The sequence below is a fragment of the Solea solea genome, chromosome 10 (genome assembly GCF_958295425.1).
Source record: "Solea solea chromosome 10, fSolSol10.1, whole genome shotgun sequence".
NCBI lineage: Eukaryota > Metazoa > Chordata > Actinopteri > Pleuronectiformes > Soleidae > Solea > Solea solea.
This window is the reverse complement of record NC_081143.1, coordinates 15,893,460-15,911,208: the sequence shown is the minus strand read 5'-3', so window position 1 is coordinate 15,911,208 and position 17,749 is coordinate 15,893,460. Positions and strand designations below refer to the sequence as shown.

At 40.5% G+C, this 17,749-nt stretch overlaps 1 protein-coding gene across 1 annotated transcript; it reads right to left on the bottom strand.

The window, feature by feature from the left end:
- Positions 1 to 244: 244 nt before the first annotated feature.
- On the bottom strand, positions 245 to 16,796 carry ecpas (Ecm29 proteasome adaptor and scaffold). Its single transcript, XM_058639951.1, has 49 exons — positions 16,692 to 16,796; positions 15,784 to 15,914; positions 15,232 to 15,348; positions 14,769 to 14,887; positions 14,463 to 14,612; positions 14,147 to 14,324; positions 13,863 to 14,002; positions 13,383 to 13,461; positions 13,171 to 13,290; positions 12,961 to 13,046; positions 12,766 to 12,841; positions 12,633 to 12,682; positions 12,469 to 12,535; positions 12,217 to 12,339; positions 12,011 to 12,114; positions 11,686 to 11,809; positions 11,504 to 11,584; positions 11,179 to 11,395; positions 10,745 to 10,836; positions 9,926 to 10,060; positions 9,679 to 9,832; positions 9,344 to 9,516; positions 9,148 to 9,249; positions 8,689 to 8,812; positions 8,113 to 8,258; positions 7,818 to 7,872; positions 7,595 to 7,709; positions 7,415 to 7,480; positions 7,179 to 7,296; positions 6,915 to 7,082; positions 6,724 to 6,803; positions 6,359 to 6,464; positions 6,155 to 6,202; positions 5,939 to 6,057; positions 5,497 to 5,647; positions 5,325 to 5,390; positions 4,713 to 4,802; positions 4,527 to 4,593; positions 4,325 to 4,416; positions 4,164 to 4,230; positions 3,595 to 3,792; positions 3,118 to 3,329; positions 2,996 to 3,039; positions 2,715 to 2,907; positions 2,456 to 2,606; positions 1,910 to 2,015; positions 1,712 to 1,800; positions 1,534 to 1,605; positions 245 to 1,153 (listed from the first exon to the last, which is right to left on the bottom strand). The coding sequence occupies exons 1-49, from the start codon at positions 16,711 to 16,713 to the stop codon at positions 1,014 to 1,016; spliced, it is 5,523 nt and encodes a 1,840-aa protein (XP_058495934.1). The 5' UTR covers positions 16,714 to 16,796; the 3' UTR covers positions 245 to 1,013.
- Positions 16,797 to 17,749: the final 953 nt, after the last annotated feature.

Below are 17,749 nucleotides of genomic sequence, written 5' to 3'. Positions count from 1 at the left end.
GCAAAGAACTTTGCAGGGCTTACAGTAATGATAAATACAGACCATTTTGAGAAGCATTTGTAACAACATGAAGTCAACATGGCTGATGTACTTATACAAGTTTAACAAATAAGAACTGGTTTCATTTAAAAACATTTAGCTTTTGTGAGATTTTCACTGCATGTTTTCATCAGTAATGTGTGTAAAAATGCCATGATCCCGTTTGTATTTAACTTACTGTTACCATCATAATGACAAGTCAGTGTTCCAAATGACCAAGGTAGTTTTATTTCATCAGGGACAATTTCAAACAGCGACAGTATAATTTTGAATTCAACAGCAGGTTTTATTTATTACTTTTTTTTTCTTTACTAATTTCACAAAATAAGCTTCACTCCTGCTTAAATCACCATGCAAACAGCAGAAACAGAAAAACATCATCTTCAGGACATGCTCAAAGACTGAACAAGAGCTGGCAAGTCATCCTGTGCTAGCCAAGGAGAACAACCCACTGCTCCTCTGATATTAAGTGAGTAGGCAAACCCACAACAGTAGTAAAAGTCCCCATTTTGGGGCTAAAGGTATACAGTGTCCACAAACCTAACAGATTGGTTTATATAGCATTTATTACCAGCATCTTACTGTCCATAGAAATGAACCAAATAAAACTTGACAAATTACAATAACGGTCTTGACCCTTCATCACTGTCACTGATCAGACGCATGGCAAGTCGAGTTATTGGAGTAAAACTAACAGTATCGTAAAACCACAGACACTAGTTAGTTGTTCAGCTTGACTGGAGCACTGTCTTACACACACCAGCTTCAAAACCCACAGGTAATATGAATATTTGACATGAATATCTGCGTTAAGAGAAGAACTGCTTTAGTTAACAGCTCACACAGACGAGTGCGGATACGAAGGACTTGTATTATGTGCGAAGAATTGTAGAGAAGTTAATGCGCTGTTATCTTGGTTGTATTCCGTTTGTAGATGTACACATGTATTCGGCCGACTTGTGGAGCACCCGTGTTCAAGGTTGACTCTGGATGTGTCGACGTAGCTCCTGGGCTTTGTCCCTCAGGTCGGGTCTGTTGTCCGACTGCAGCGTCGACAGCGAGCGCTGCAGCTGCTCGCGGCTCTTCACAGACACGCAGTCCCATTGTTCGCTCTCTGTTCACAGAGAGAAAGAAATGAACAAGGAATGAGCCGAGGAAGCGATTGGAATTCAAGGTTGTGATGTCAGTATGGCATCAACCTAACAGTGCGCCCCCTCCCTGCAGACCAGGAATTGAAGGACTAACTCTGGATGCTTGACTTAAAACCCACAAATGTTACTTTCATAGTGACACTAGAGGAAAAAGCCATGGTATCACCACCAAAAGTTACTCTATCATGAAGTTATTAAATTTTCCTAAGAACCACAGATGTCCATACAAAATAATAACAACAATGCATACATATAGTGTATAGATATAATGGCTCTTCTTTTTTTTCCATCACACACACACACACAACACTGCCAGACAATCTTAGTAAAAAACATTTTTTACCTCCAGTTCTCTTCACGATCAGATCCACAACTGACAGGGCCTCTGTCCTCACAGACGAGTAACTTTTGTTTTCTGGATAGAAAAAAAAAAAATTAACATGGTGATGAAATGGATTTGCATTAACAGTATTATTCACAGTAGTTATATGAAATGCATTAATAAGGCATTAATAAAGTACCTAAAGGGAATGTGAGGCCAGCACACGTCTCTGTGAGGATCTGTGACAGAGTGTTGAAATCTTGACTGCCCTTCTCCAACAGCAGCAACCTATAGAAGAAAATGAGAAACATCGAGAATAAATCCTAATTCTAACAATCTAAGCGCAAATCCACTTATTAGTATTGCAATAGTATTATGCATCTTAGTTGTTCCTTACCCTTGAAAGTACGCTTTCATTGACTGTAGAACAGCCAACTGCACTTTCCAAGTGCTTCGTTTGAGCTTTTCACACATTAGACGACACACCTCCACCTGGAAACGAGCTACACAAACACACACACACACAAATGACATTACTTCATAGGAGTCACAGTTCAGGTTTGCAGCAGTCTTCCCATCTGGTTAGAAGAGTAATGCTATGGCCGCTCTGCCACTGAGGTTACAGATGTTGGAAATGTAATGTCTAACAGATTTAACATTTTCCATAATACATGGTAAAATTTAAAGATGAACCAATAACCGCCCGTCAACAAGGTGTTCATTTACCAAAGTATAATCAATCTCAGTCCTGTTTCATGAGAATATTATACTCCAGTGTATGTAAATCTAACAAATTCTAAGTAGCCTGGAGGAGCTATTTAAAGGATCTTTAAATAGATCACTCACTTTTTTTTAAACTAGTAAAGGCAGAAATCACTGTTTGGACTCACTTCTGTTTGATTCATCTTAACATGCTTTTACTAAGCTTGTATTCAAATGTTACCCTGGGTCTGTGGGGTCCTGGGCCAAGCCTTTCCAAGAGTCTCCAAAGCACAGAGCAAAGCTTCCGTCTGCATCTCTTTCTCCTTCCCGTCTGTGTCGTCGTCGTCCTCCTGCAGTGACCGCTTGGACCCACCACCACTCTCTGGGCAGCTCTGAGTATGAGAAAGATAGACTGAGCACAGCTTCTTAAAGTCCAGTTTTGTTTTTGTTAAATACAAACATTCTAAAAACAACCAGACAATGTCTGGACGTGATTTAACCTTCTTGATCATAGGGACAAGGATCTCCGCCATGTCGCTAAAGCGGTCCTCTTGACTGCTGTGGAGCACGTCTCCAGCACAACGCAGAGCGGCCATTTTGTAAACCTGGCTCTCCTTGCGACATTCTTTCAACACGACCTCCAGCACCTCAGAGATGGTGGGCTGACCCGAGCACGGCTTCTGTAGCTCACCACTGAAACCCACAGGGAGTAAAAAAAATGTGTAAAATATGTGTCGCCCTTCATATAAATCTGGTATATATTAAAAGAACAAAATCCCACCTGCATTTAGACACCACTGATCCGATTGCTTTCAACAGCTCCTCCTAAAAAAAAAAATCAGCATGAAACACAACAAACTTTATCCTTGTTTTCTGCTTTGATCTTGTTCTTGCAGTTAATACCTTGCCCGCCCATGTGCGTCCGGATAGTCCCTGCATTAAAGCCGTTAGCACCAGACCTAGGTGTGGCGCCACCAATGAGCCCATCTGTTCCTTAGCGACGGTTGCCATGGCAGCTGCACCCTGAGCCTTCATCTTCCAGGACTGGGACTGCAGAGCTTTCTGTGTAATGGTGATCAGCTCAGTCATGTAAAGTCTGATGCCTCCAAAGCTTCCTGGAATCATAGAACACCATGTTAAGATAATGATTATACTTCTCTATTATATGAGAGGTGCTATTCAAATGTAATTGTAAGTATTTTTGTAAGTATTCATCTAAGTGTATGCTATCGCTGACAGAAAAAGCTACATATCCACCACTGTATTTAGTCATTTATATATTTAAAAAAAAAAATCATGTATGCATTCAACATAGTGTTCTTTGGAAAATTCCACATACATAATGTGTTTAGATCTCTTCACTGTATGAATATTCCTCACCTGGAACGTTCTCCTGCCACACCTCAGCCCACAGCGTGGCATCGTGGCTCTCTCCTTTCTCCTCATCAGGACCTGGCGCCTGATGCATGCCGAGGAAGGCCAGCGGCAGAGCCACTCCTGCATGGCCCTTCAGCACATCAGGACTGTAGTGGCTGATGGCATGCATGATCAACGCACACGAGGACTTAAACACCGGCTCTGGGAGTGAAAGAGACAGCAAAGAGAGTAGAGGAGAGCGCAGTTCCAGAGTTACTGTTTCGTTTGATGCAGAAAATGTGAACGTAACTCTTGTAACTGTCGTTGCAACTCGAGTTTACAACAACGCTCATCGGTGTTTGTACAAAATATAAGTGGAAATGCTCCCGCATCAAAGCACCTGCTCAACAAACATGTAGTGAAGTTTGGTTGCAGTTTAACGACATGTACACAAACACAGTGCTGGTTTAGAATGGTTCACTGTACCACTCTGTTGTCCAGATAAATCTAAGTCTCGGATCGTGAGTTTGGATCAGGGGCCAAAAAAGTGGATCGAGACATACCAAAATATTAGACATTATCTGCTGACTCACCTTCTTTCTCCAAATACCAGATGTTGAGTTTCAGTAGTAGTTTCTCCACACTGCTGTCTTTTGCCGTCTATTGGGGGCAAACAGTGACGCTTTCTTAGTTACTGAGAGAACAACATACATCATGTTCTGATCTCGGATCTAGGATAACTCAACAAACTTACCCTGACTAGGTGGCCCAGAGCAAAGGCAAATGCTTTCTGGACTACGGTACTTCTGTCATGGATGCCATTCAGCAGGGCGCTCATCAGTTTAGCTGAAAACAGCAAGAATTTGAATTCATTTGTACCAAAAGTGGACATAAGAGTGTACGTCACAAAAGTGTAGATTACATTTACATAGCTTGATGTTAAGCTTTTGCTGTACCTGAATATGGAGTGAGGTCTTGAGGACACTGCACTGTGAGTGAAACTATGACACTTGCACAGCCACCCTATGTAGAAGAGGCAAACGTGAGCAGGGCTAACAATGAAACTTTACAAGCCACAGATGGATATAGAGGAGATTGACAGCATCAGTGTATAAGCTGATGACTGAAGGAGTGTGTGTTACCTTGGTGCCCAAGCCTACTCCGCTCTTAAGCAGCTCACAGAGGCGAGGAACCAGCTCGCCCAACACAGAAACATCGAGGTGCTGCAGACACTGTGCACAAAGACATGTCCTCTCACATCATCCCTCTTTCTTCCGTATGAAGAGTCAGGCATTACATCACAATCTTGGGACACACTGAGGTGAGGCTGTTGCAGTGTTGATTTTTTTTCTTATCGCACTTATTTATAAAGCCATTAAACTGCTGCAACATAACAACTGCAATGCAGCTGACTGTTGTTTCCCTGACACTATGCTGTATGGCCACTGTGTGTTTTCCCAAATTATAGGCATGTGCAGTGTAAATGAAGGTTAATACACAGTGATATAATACAAAAAGCCCAGCCAATGTGACAGAATGCGGCCCAAAACATATTATCATTTCAAAATAAGTTATTTATGACCTGGTGAACTGTGGGCTCCCATCTCCCTTGAGATTGCATCTAATATTTTTCTTTTTTGGTGAAGAGACTGTGTGTGTTTGACAAAACTCCACAACCACTGTATAGCCATAACTGCAACAGCCCAATATAATCAATTATTATACATACAATATCAATTTTAACAGTATTTTACCATGTTAATAGTCTCCATCATTGGAGAGGACTTGGCAGCACTTAGTCTGGCAGCATCCATGGCACTCTGGAGTAACAGAAAAACAATGACTTATAATGGGAAATCTAACTTGTGTTAAAATCTCACAGAGTCACCTGTTGCTGGTGCACATGCAATCGATGGATGCGGTTACCTTTTCCTGCTCTGTGGCTCTGAGACTAAGGTAGTTGAGGACCTGAGGCTCCAGGGTACTGAGAGCCTCCAGTAGAGCTGGGATGAGTCGGGAAGCATGAGGCTTCAGTCGGGCACCAGCGGTCTTGCTGATCTTCACCAGGGTCTGGATACTGGTAAGAAAAAAACACGGGGGTTGAGAGGCAAAAAACCTTTAGCCATTTCATGAACTATGGATCAACAAATAAATCAGACAACAGATGAATAAATGAGCATTTCCTCAACAGAAGAATGACAGGGCCAGTTTACAAATGTGTTCTTTTACCTTTATCTTAAAAAAAGAATCGAAAACTGGCTTGGTGCCTTCCCTATTCTGTTGAACCACTTTTTTTTTTGTATTTGACTTACAGATTAAAAGCAAACATCATTGCTAAAATGTAAGCAACGGTAGTGAGAGACATTACCTGAGAGATCGGACCTCTGAGACGTTGCTAACGATGCCCCTTTCTAGCAGAGTAGGCAACAGCACTGCCACGGTTCTCTGGGCTGCAGAGCCTGTTGATTCACACATACGAGTGCACACCTGGACACAATAGAAAGAGTGTTGATGGACAGGCACTAACAAATGAATACAAACATACTGTTTGTGCACAGACCAGTCTAGTGACCATCAAACTTACTTTACTGAGTGTTTTCAGTGTTAGGTCTGCAGCCTTCCTCACAGATTCCTGAAATACAAACACAGTCAGAGTCACAGATATAAACCCAAACCGCACTAGCAATGATGCCACGAGTGTTTTCACACAATCAATAATGATCAAATCAAACGCACATCGCCTGCCCTTGGCATATTAAATCAACATTGATTCTGATTATCTGCTCACCTTGATGTCATCAAGCACTCTGAAAAGTGTTTCCCACATTTCGGCAAGATGGTCAATGAGGTCATCAGCTTGACGGCCACGAATCAGGTCATTTAGGGCCAGGCAGCTGGAAGGAAAACCAACTGATGAAATTACAGTGCTTTGGAGCAAGGAGCAACATTTCAACATGACATTACCATTGTTCAAAATGGTAATCATAAATGGCGGCTATAATATAACATACAGGAGAAACTGTGACAATGGAAATGGGTATTTTCAATAAAGTGCCATTTAGACAGGTCAAATAAACAGATGAGAGTAGATAAAGCTGTAAATTCACATAATCTTTTACAAGTGTGATAATAGAGTTTATGCTGTTACTGTACCTGGACTCACGGACTCTCCAGTGGTTACTGGTCAAGTTAGTAATTACATCCTGCAGAATTTCCTTGAGATACTTATCAACCTGTGACACATCAGAACAGACATGGACATACAATCACTTCGATGCATAATTACACAAGTATTTGTATGTGTATGTTTATTTATATTCACATCTTTTAGTGTCAAATCCTACCAGGGTCTTATCAGTGACCAGTGCATCCCAGATGCTCGTCATGGCCTGGCGAATGCTCAGGTTAGGGTCAAACTGGTAGCGATACAGGCGAGGCACAAGCTGCGGCAGGAACGGAGCCAGCTGCTCCCCGGCCTTGTTAGCGATCATGTGGAACCCAAAAGCTGCTCCCTGACGAGGTGAGAGGAGAGAAGGGGTCAGGTGGGGGGAGGGGGCACAGACGCACACATGTACAGTGCGTGATGATAAAGAGAATAAATATGATACCTTGCGGGAGTTCCACATGGCGTGGTGATTAGCTAAGTTCATGAACTTGTAAACAAGATCCGGTTGGTTCAGGTCGCTGGCCAATGAGCAGAGCTCTTTGTATGTGGACAGGTTGTGACTGCCAGGAACATTCATAGCAGAAGAAAAAGGTTACTTTCTGTGCAAAGAACCTACTAAATACATTACCAAAAAAATCAGACATTTGGACCACAAATTTGAGATAACACGCTACTTACCCATCAGGTGTTTTACCCAAACCTCCTTGGAACACCTCTGTGTCTTCAGAGACAGCATGCTTCACTCTGTTTGTAAACAGAAATAATTATTCCAAGCATATTTCTTATCCCCTACAGGAAAGATGCTGCAGTGTCTTGTCTCATTACATCATGCCCTCTTTTATTCAGCTTTCCACTCACCTTTTGCCTGTCATGAGTGCTTCCACTAGGGTGGACACCAGTTCGTGCTGGTCAGCTTCTCCTCCCATTTCATAGACCAAACCAAGTCCTTTAGACGCTACATCCTGACTCAACTCTACAGGAAAAGAAAAAGGGGTGATGGATGAAAAATGATTAGGAACTGACAGCAAAGGGTTGATGTCTGTCAAAGTACAGAGGAGATTAAACAGTGCTGTCATTTTACCGTCATGGTCTGAGAGAACAGAGATGAATGCCACCTGAATCTCCTTTAAATTGGACTGTAGGGGAAAAGGGAAGATTCTTTTAAAATGACAACAAAAAAGTGACTTAACATAAACATAGTTAGACTTTGACCATTTCTACTAAGTCAGAGGGTTGTGTATGGACAGATGTTGCGATTGTGCACCCTTTTTCGTTTTAACATGAACATGTAATATATAAAGTCACTTTGCAAATGCCTCTATATCTAATGTCACCAAAACAATGAGTGTGAAAAGGCTTGTTGTGCAACCACCCACCGTGATTTCTTTGTTTTGGCTGAGTTTCTTGACCAGGGAGAGCAGCCAGATGCAGGCTGCCTGTCGGACATGGGGGTTCTGGCTGGGTATGTACTTGGACAGGACGGAGTTGAGGACCCAAGGAACCACATCATTGTTTTTAATGTCTAACAGGGGAAACAAATTACAGTGGTAATGGTAAATCTTGTAAACTAAAGGATTAATGGATGCCAACGTTTGCTTAGGCACATTTTTTATTTCCATAGTAGCAAGCAATGCAGAGCTGGACAAAAAAATGTGTTTTACTTAATGTTACTGTGACAGCCACTGCCACAATACAAGAGACATGTGTGACAAATGTGGTCAGTTAAGCTTAACTTCATTTGTTGTGAATCACATTTGTAACAGACTGAGCACAAGTGAATCCAGATACAAGCAAATACTGACTTGGAACCATGAAATGAGACAAACTGATTGTATTAATGATATTATTGGATTTTGTTTTGATTGATGTATCAGAGGCGATGCCTTTACAGCCAGCTTGTGAATCAGTAGAGGAAGCTGTTGAAAATACAATCTATAGCTACAAGTACTCACTGTGGGGTGGATTGTATTGGTCCTCAGTGCAGGTCCAAGGGTCTCTGGCAGCTCCAGAGCTGGTACCGATCGCTGCACTGGTGATAGCTTCTCCTACTGTGAACTGCAGCTCCACCTGTTTGGCCTGAAGTGAAAAAGCAGAAAAAAAGTGAGAGACACGTCTGAATAAACTAGCAGACCACTTGACACAGGGTCAAGCGGAGACAAATGCAGATGGTTAGTTAAGGCAGAAAAACCCATTTCAGCTACAACTGGATACATGATCTAACAGCGTTTGATGCTAGGTTGCACCAAATATTTGGCATTATTACGTTTCTCAGAAATTGAAATCAAATAGAAACAAAGTTGTGTTTTTGCTTTATATACTCCACATAAAATACAACTGTTTTATACATGGTCTTGTAAAAGCCCTGCACTGCTTCATGTATATGGTACTGTCAGTCAGTCCACCTTCCTTACCTCTACAGAATCCATGAGTCCCTGCAGCAGTTTCTTCTGGTGAGGGAAGTCTCCATCTCCCACTGGTAGGTGACCTAAGGTCTGGATTGATCGCTCCTTCATCTAAACCACATCACATGAACAAGTCAGTAGATGTACTGCTGGTGAACATTTCAACAATATACCAAACATCACAACATCCACCTCCTTTAGTTACCTTTGTGCTCTCCTTGCCAGAGGGGATGCGGGCCAGTAGGTTCTCCACAATGGAGAGTTTGGTGAAGCCCTCACCCTCTGGAGGGATCAGCAAGTTGCCATTCCGACCAATTTCCCCCAAAGCTGTACAGGCTGCTACTGCCAGTATAGCACTACTGCTGTCCAGGAAGGAACCTGAGGGGACATTCAAACACTTGAGTGGGTGAACCAGCAGATGATTCTCAACAAAATCTGTTCTTCTATTATTAAGACAGGAGATTTAAAAAAAAAAAAACTCAAGCCAATCAGTCAATAAATAAAAGTCAAATCGTGGGAAATGACTGAATAATTACATACCAACTGTCTTGGTAGCCATGGAAACAATTGCATCCTCTTCTTGTGAGGGGAAGTTCATTTTCTGCCCCATGTTGTCACTGGATTTCTTCTTGCTCATGTACCGTCCCACCATGTAGCCAAGAGCCATGATGGCACCATGTTGTGTTTCAGGACTCTGTGGTCAAACAAAATGAGCAAATATTGACACATGTTAAAAACTTTAAAATATAATAACAACCCAGTTTTTCACACAGACAAAGTCACATACGTGGTTGTCTTTAGTGATTTTGACCAAGTTCTGCACGGCTGTCTGAAGTTCGTTGCCCTTCATGGTGGAAACCACAACAGCATACAGCTGCGCTGCCAGCTCCCTCATGTCCTCCTTATTTGTGTTCATCAGACTCTGGACAAAAATACATGTGAAATGTGAACTCATTTGAAATGCATTCATCATTAAACAGTGGTGACTTCGATTTCAGATACAGTAGAAAGTGCTCAGGGAACACATACTCTGCAAACATATAAAAACACTATGTACCTTGCAATGTTGAAGAAAGAAAGTAAGACAAATCTTGTAACCACCCTCTTAACCTGATTTGCTCAATAAATTAATGGATTCTTCTTTAGGCTCATATCCTCCACATTTCATGGAAATGGGATCAAAAGTGAGTAATTCTGCTAACAAACAGACTGAAGCTGTTTTCAGACATGAAGTAAAGTCTGTAATTCCTCTGGAGATTGTTTGTAAGGGACCGTATGTGTTAACGCAAAAGTCAACACGCTACAAGACATTCTCCAGGAATTCTCCTGCCACCTTTCTAGCCCAATATCTAGATAATACGCAAGTCAGTTAATGTGAGAATGCAGCAGTAGAAACTCCAGCAAATGAATTGCCAAGTGTTCCACCTCCTACGCCTGGATTCTCTGGCGATCCTGCTGTGCACTTGGTTCTTGGCAAACTCCAGAGAATGTCCATCTCAATTCTAGACACTATTCAGAATTCAGGTCTGAAAACAGAGACCTGACAGAGAGACAGACAGGAAACTGAAAAAAATAACCTCCTTGGTAAAGGTAATGAAACACTTACTTTAATCCAGTCAATTTTATCAGCAAATCTAGGAGCCAGTTTCTCTGGGCAGACAGACACAACCTCCAGTAGACAGTACATAACTGGGATTCCTTTTGAGAGATTAAATGGAATTAAAACAAATTTAAAACACTATTAAAACACCCTGAAATACAAACACACACACACACACACACACACAAGTTCATATATAAAATGTTTTTAAATTAAAATCACATGTTACAGAGCAAGTCTGTCTGTATAAGTTTTATTTACAGTTTCTTATACCAATATATTAGATCTACTATTTTTAAATATATTAAAAATCACTTTGTGTAGGACTTCACCTTCACCTGCTTCGTCAATCTGATGATACTGCATTTACAAAATATGTGAGTGTTCACATAATGACTATAGAACCATGTGCTCAAGAAGAGCAGGTTCATTTCTCTCACCTCCTACAGCAGACAGCAGCTGCTGTAACAGATCCATGTAGACATGAACAGGATTTGACTCAGACCACTTCGTCACTGAAGACTGCAGCTCAGAGGACAGTAGTGTGTGGACGTAGCGACCGATGGCTGGAGCATCATCCTGCATGTCTACCAAGCGTGTGGACATGGACGGGGCCCCAGCACTGTGTGCTAAACACATCCTCAGGTAAAGCATGATCTGGGAAAAAATAGGTGGATCATGAGGGAGAGCATCTGTAGCAGAACGATAAACACTGCTTCACAGATACATGCTGAATTTACAAACTTGTGGATGTCACATCTTTACCTCCCCAAATGCAGAAGGATTGAAAGGAATAACGGAGGTTCCAACTATGTACTTGGCTGGAGTCTTGATCCTCTGAGCCGCCTGACAGCAACAAGACAGGTTCAAAAGGATAAGTTATTTTGTCAAGCACACGACAAAATGTTGTTATCGAAAAGAAAATGAAAAATATGAACAATACTGACCTTCTCCTGGACATAGGCTACCATGTCAGGAAATGAGGGCATAGGCTTTGGTCCCTCCTTCTCTGAGCTCCTGGTAGGAAAACCCCTGAGCACCTTCTGGGCTTCACCTGCTACCTCCTCCCTCCTAAAAGCAGAAAGAAAACAGCTTTTTATAAAAACATTTAATCCCCTGGGCCACTCAGATTTCACCCTTTTCAGTTTCAGTTTTAACCATTTGGCAACATATCTGTATTTTATAGTGTAGATAATATGATAAAGACCTCCTAGGTGCTCTTAATTTCAGATGGTGTACTGCTTGTGCAGATATTTGGGTTTCATGACTTACTGGTCTCCAGCAGCTAGCAGCAGCAGATATCTTGATGGCACATGATCAGGAGCAAAAACCGTGCTGGCAAACTTCATGGCTACTTGGCGAACCTGTACCTCCGGCTGCCCAGCAAGAAAATCAAGAGTGATTAATTTGCCTCATGTCTGGTTGCTAAACTCATCATTAATGTTCAAGGTTTTTTGGACACCAAATATCTATATTACCTTTGCAATGTATGCAGCAACCAGGGCCTCCATCAGGTTAAGCAGTGCCCCCTGTAGGTTAGCATAAGCTCCAACCATCATAGACAAAGCTTCCTGAATAGCTAAACGAACATCAGGCTCCTCCTAGAGATAACACAGCATTTCAGTAACATCAGTACCACTACAAAGGGCTGGAAAATCTTTACACATTAACTCTTATTTTCCTGTTTTAAGTTCATCCAATGTAGGATTCTTCAGCAATTGTTCACCTACCTTACACATGGAATCAAAAAACTGCTGCACAAGTGCAATATCCTTTGTGAACAGCTGTGGCATACGACTAGGAGAGAACATAGCAGAGATAATATTTTTAATTTCTAAAATTCTACTTTAAAGTGGTAATGGTAATGGAAGATGGGAGAATAATTTCATGATACCTTGACAGCTTTCCGACTGCAGAGTAGGCAACACACAGTAACTTAGGATCCTGCAAGAGCAACATGTAGTTAAGAAGGTAAAACAAAAACTAAACTGAACAGAACAGATTAAAAGAAATATGACATTTTTTACCTCCTTGTATTCATTGATGAGCTTGGTAAGACCATTAAGCAGCATTAGCCCCAAAGGCTTATTAGTGTCAGGGCACCTGAAAACATAAGACAGAAAAAAATTTATTTATTCATTATTCATTTTTCATTAGCAAAACACATTTACTTGTCAATGGAATAATTGTGTCATGGACAGAAAAAAATGTAGTTTTCTTACACCATGCAAATGTGATGGACAAACTGCAAGGTGAGAGACAGCAGTTTGTTGTTGGTGTTGGCTCCAAACAAACCGTCATACACAACCTATGGAGGACAGGGAACCAATGACTCAAATACATGTCCTTGAAAATAATTTAGTCTGACTTAATGTGACATGACATATGTTTTGAAAACAAAAAGAAACCACAACCATGGACAAAAATCATACCTGAATATTAGCTGGAAAGCACTCTGCAGCTAAGCGTGATCTTAAAAGATGTGGCAGGATCTTTAGTTTGACTCTTGTGCTCACTGGCTCATGCTTCAGCTCTTGCTTCAGATTGCCACCCTAAATAGAGTTCAGCACACAAAACAGTATGATTACATATAGATCAAATAAATCACAGGTTAAATATTAAAATTAAATGGAAGTTTACAAACCTTTGTTTTAAGGGGAACATCCCCAAGATACACCTTGTACATCTTGTTAATAATTAGAGGATTATTCCAATCGATGATGCTGGAAGATAAAAGAAGTGTGTAAGAAACCCATGGCAGAATTGGTGAAAAGAAAAAAAATGTTGATAACAAAAATCTAACTTTTTTATGATTAAAAAAAACACTCATCATAGTGTAGTAGATTAAATTAGGTGGTTCTTTATGGCTGTTTGCCAGTCAGGTCAGTCAGAGTGAATAAAACACCCAACTACAAAATGACATTGTGAATTAGCATTTCATGGCAACAGGTACAAGAGTGCGAGTTAAAATTCACTACCTGGGAATTTGTAGCTTAATATGTTTACCTAATAATTTGGTTATTTTAGTGTAATCTGAGTGCTGTTTTATTAACAGTTTTTTAAGTGGGTGACTTGACAACTAATGATATTGATTTAAACTATTTATTATGCATCTAGTATCAACCTCTGTTTGCTCTTCAGCTCCAGATCTGCTGCAGTGGCAACGCTGTGTCGGGTGTCACTGGACGCCACCACCAGGTGAACTACGGTCTCCACTTCAGGAACTTGCTTTGCTTCAATGAACTTCACTATACCCAGCTTACACTGTTGAAAAAAGCATGATCCAACAGTCATCGTGTGCATGTAAGCTTCAATCACCATGTATATACAAAATGCATTTCTAAATAAACATAACCAACCAAAATATACCACATGAGCCTACACTCTTCCTCCAGCTAGTTACAGTACCTGCTCTAGTTGCTCAGCGCTCCACTGGGCCTCTCCAATCACCCTCTTTGCAGCATAGACACTCATTCCTGGAGGTGGCTGGGGAAGACCCTGGCCACCTGTGGTCACTGACCCATCAGCTGTGCTTCCCTGTGATGAGGAGGGTGCAGGGCGAGTTGGGGATTCATTCAACACAAACCTACAGGGACCAGAGAGAAAAAGTCAATTAGTTTGTGCAAATTGTTGATATTCTCAAAGAAAAAAACACGGGCACATTTTCACTGGACAGGAAACCAGAGCATCCTGACAACCACATTCATACAAAACAGGTACTCACCCATAAGGCATCAGTAAAACATCCAACATAAACTCCAGCAGCAGCTGCACTGTCTTTGGCCGCTCAGTTAAGTTAAATGGAAAAGCAATCTTTGATGTGTCTGCAGGATACTTCATATAGTAAAGAGTCGGGATCAGCAGGTGCATCAGGCTAAGTGTGGAAGCACAAAGAAAAACATAAATCAAACATGGTCCGGTTAAAGAAAGACAACTGAGCCAAATTCTCATCAAGCACAAATGTGTATCTAAAAAAACTCACACACACTTATTTTTTTGTGTTCTTTACGGTAATCAAGTTTCTCCTCACCTGTCCTGTTGTGGCTGTGGTTTGCCTTCCATAGCAGTGAGAAGAGTGGGAGCCAACTCGCACTGTTTTCCCACTTCCAGACGCGGATAGCCCATTTTGATGTAGATGATGGTGAAATTCTACAAAATATATGAATTGAACAATCACCACTCCTGTCTCAATTTGAACTGGTACCCTATTAGTTAACGTCACTGATATCAGGGTGGGTCATGTGAGCAAGGATCAATGGATATTGCACAACCTTCTCCTTAAAATAACAATAAATAATAATATAGCAATTTTTACTCCATCCATCCATCTTCTACCGCTTTATCCTAAACATGATCTAAATGTATCATTTAGATATGATAAATGCTGCAGCATGTCTGAGTGAGACGCATTCACAACAAAAAGAGAATCATCAGAGGATGCAGATCTGGAGTTCAGTGCATGTCTGACAGCATCTTAAAGACAAGAGTCATACCGTGACAAATGAAGCAGCTGCAGGGTCTTGGTACTGAACAAGCAAAGTTTCTACAGGTAGCTGAATCTTGGGTCTGCTTTTTATCCTCTTGTTCAGGTGGACCAACAGCTCCATCACCTAGGAGAGAAAGAGGCACAGAATGTAATTCAGGAGTCACTGACTGGTGTGTAAGAGAAAGAACCCAGGACCTGGAAGCAAGGTGGCATATGGGGAAGTGAGTAAAGACTAACACTAGACAAGTTTCTATTTTATATATACATTAAATTAATGAGATGATAATATTTGATATGAAAGGTATGCTGTGCAAGAGTTTAATTTATCCACATTTCTGAGACATAAAGTACCACAGACTTATTACACAGACGTATTCACTTTGCTCCCATTCATGAACAAATTTGTTGGTACCCTGTCATGTAAAAAACAACCCACAACCATCTCTGAAATAACTTGTCAATCTCTACAAGTGTGTGTTTGGCAACTAATAACTCAAGGCAAATGTTACCAGGTTCAAATGGAATTTTAGTGCAAACAGGCAGGCAACACCCTTCTTACTTTCTTTCGCACACCCTCCTGAACGCTGGAGAGTTTAAGGAGCACAGGGGGCAGGAACTTGGAGATGATGTCTTGAAGCTGTTCGTCTGTTTCTGCATGGCCAAGGCGGAGGAACACACGTTCCAGTTGATCTGTCAGAAAACATATTTAACACCATGATTAACGCTTATATTTCATTTCTGAGTAGTTTTACTAAGACATGCAGTGCACATAGGAACACTTTAAAAGAAAACCTCTGCCTATTATACATTACAAAGGCTTTCAATAAGATTAACCCTGAGAGTGCATACACAGAAGAAAAAAAAAAAACAGGTTGAGTGTCCTTCAGCTTCACACAGAGGGACTAAAACAGTAAACTACAAACAATCAGACAGCCCCTCATGCATGTTACTGCAGTTTGACAGATAAGCTCGTCCTGACAGCTGCCGTGTTCGTGTAACCATCACCCAGCCCTGCCTTCTTTCTCTTGGAATGGATCACCAACCAGCTAACTCCATCAACTGAACTGAGTATCCACGCACTTCATCGTTTCCCTATATTAAACCTAACTCCATACAACTATTGTCATCCTGCTCAATTAAAACTTAATACCGTAAACACCCAAAATGGATAACTACACATAAAATATCTGATTAGTGACGATATATTAATAGCCTACGTGGTAGTTTCATTTTAGACCATGACTGGGCAGTCGGCCTCCTGACGTTAGCACTGTAGCTAGCAACATAGCTGTGTAGCTAGCTGTCTGTCATACTCCTTATTTTTACCTACATTAAGCTTTATTTTGACTTTAAAAAACATTCCCGACGTTAAAATAAATGTAAACCTGTCTTCAGAGTTTTTTTCAACAACAACGAACATGAGATTGTAGGAGATATACATCACCAATAACGCAGAAAGAAACTTACTGAGTTCATCCTGAGCAGCCATGTTTGCAGAAAAGCCGGTGTGCGACCCCCACAGTTGAGCGAGAGTCACTGCACTCAATAAGGCATCATCCAAACGTTATGGCATTAAACACATGTATTGAGCTAAAAAATTATAATCATACATTTTATTAAGATATACTTTAACGTTTTTGTTAGATAGATTACATCAATCTTAAATGTGCACATACTATACAACACGGGACACATCATACAAAGCTAAAAAGATGGAAACTAAAAAAACATTGACACAATCTGCTCACTCACTTAAAAAATACTCATCTTAAAGAGGGCATTAATTGTTTCCAGCAACTTTTCATTCTTGTTAATCCCGTAATTTAAGTCTTCTTTTCCATGATGTACATGTCCTCCCCTGTCTTTAGCCACTTATTAAATTATTTTTTCCCAGTACATTTATTCATGTGCCACAAAAGGTAAAATTCTTCTAAAAGCCCTGCTTTTTCCAAATATAATTTTTTGACAAGTATTGCTTTCAATAACTGGATTTTGGTTTTGACTATACTTGGATATGACTGATGGTGTTCTTCAGAAGAACCATCCTTATACTCTGCTTCAGTCATATTTCAACTCATAAATTAATGAGTCATATTTACAAATATTGTTGACAGTATAGGTACATTACATTCCCTATCATACTTATCTCAATTGTGTTATTATATTATATTATTTTATATTACATTACAAATGCACTTCCACTTTTCCAAAGTTTCCAAAATGTATTTCTTTGTTTGACTAATAGTCCAAACCCCAAATATTTCAAATGCACTGTGATATAAAATATGGATAAGCGGGACATTTTGAAGACTTGAGCTGAGTCACTGTAAACAAATGTATTTATCATTATTATACTTTTTTACATACATATAATTATTATAGATTATTATCTATCATTTAGATACTATAATAACAATATGTTTAAGCATTAGATAAAGAATTGATTCAAACACCCATAATATTCGATTTTCACCACATAAAGTAAATCATTGCAGTCCTGCTTTATATGTGCACTTTTCGAATCA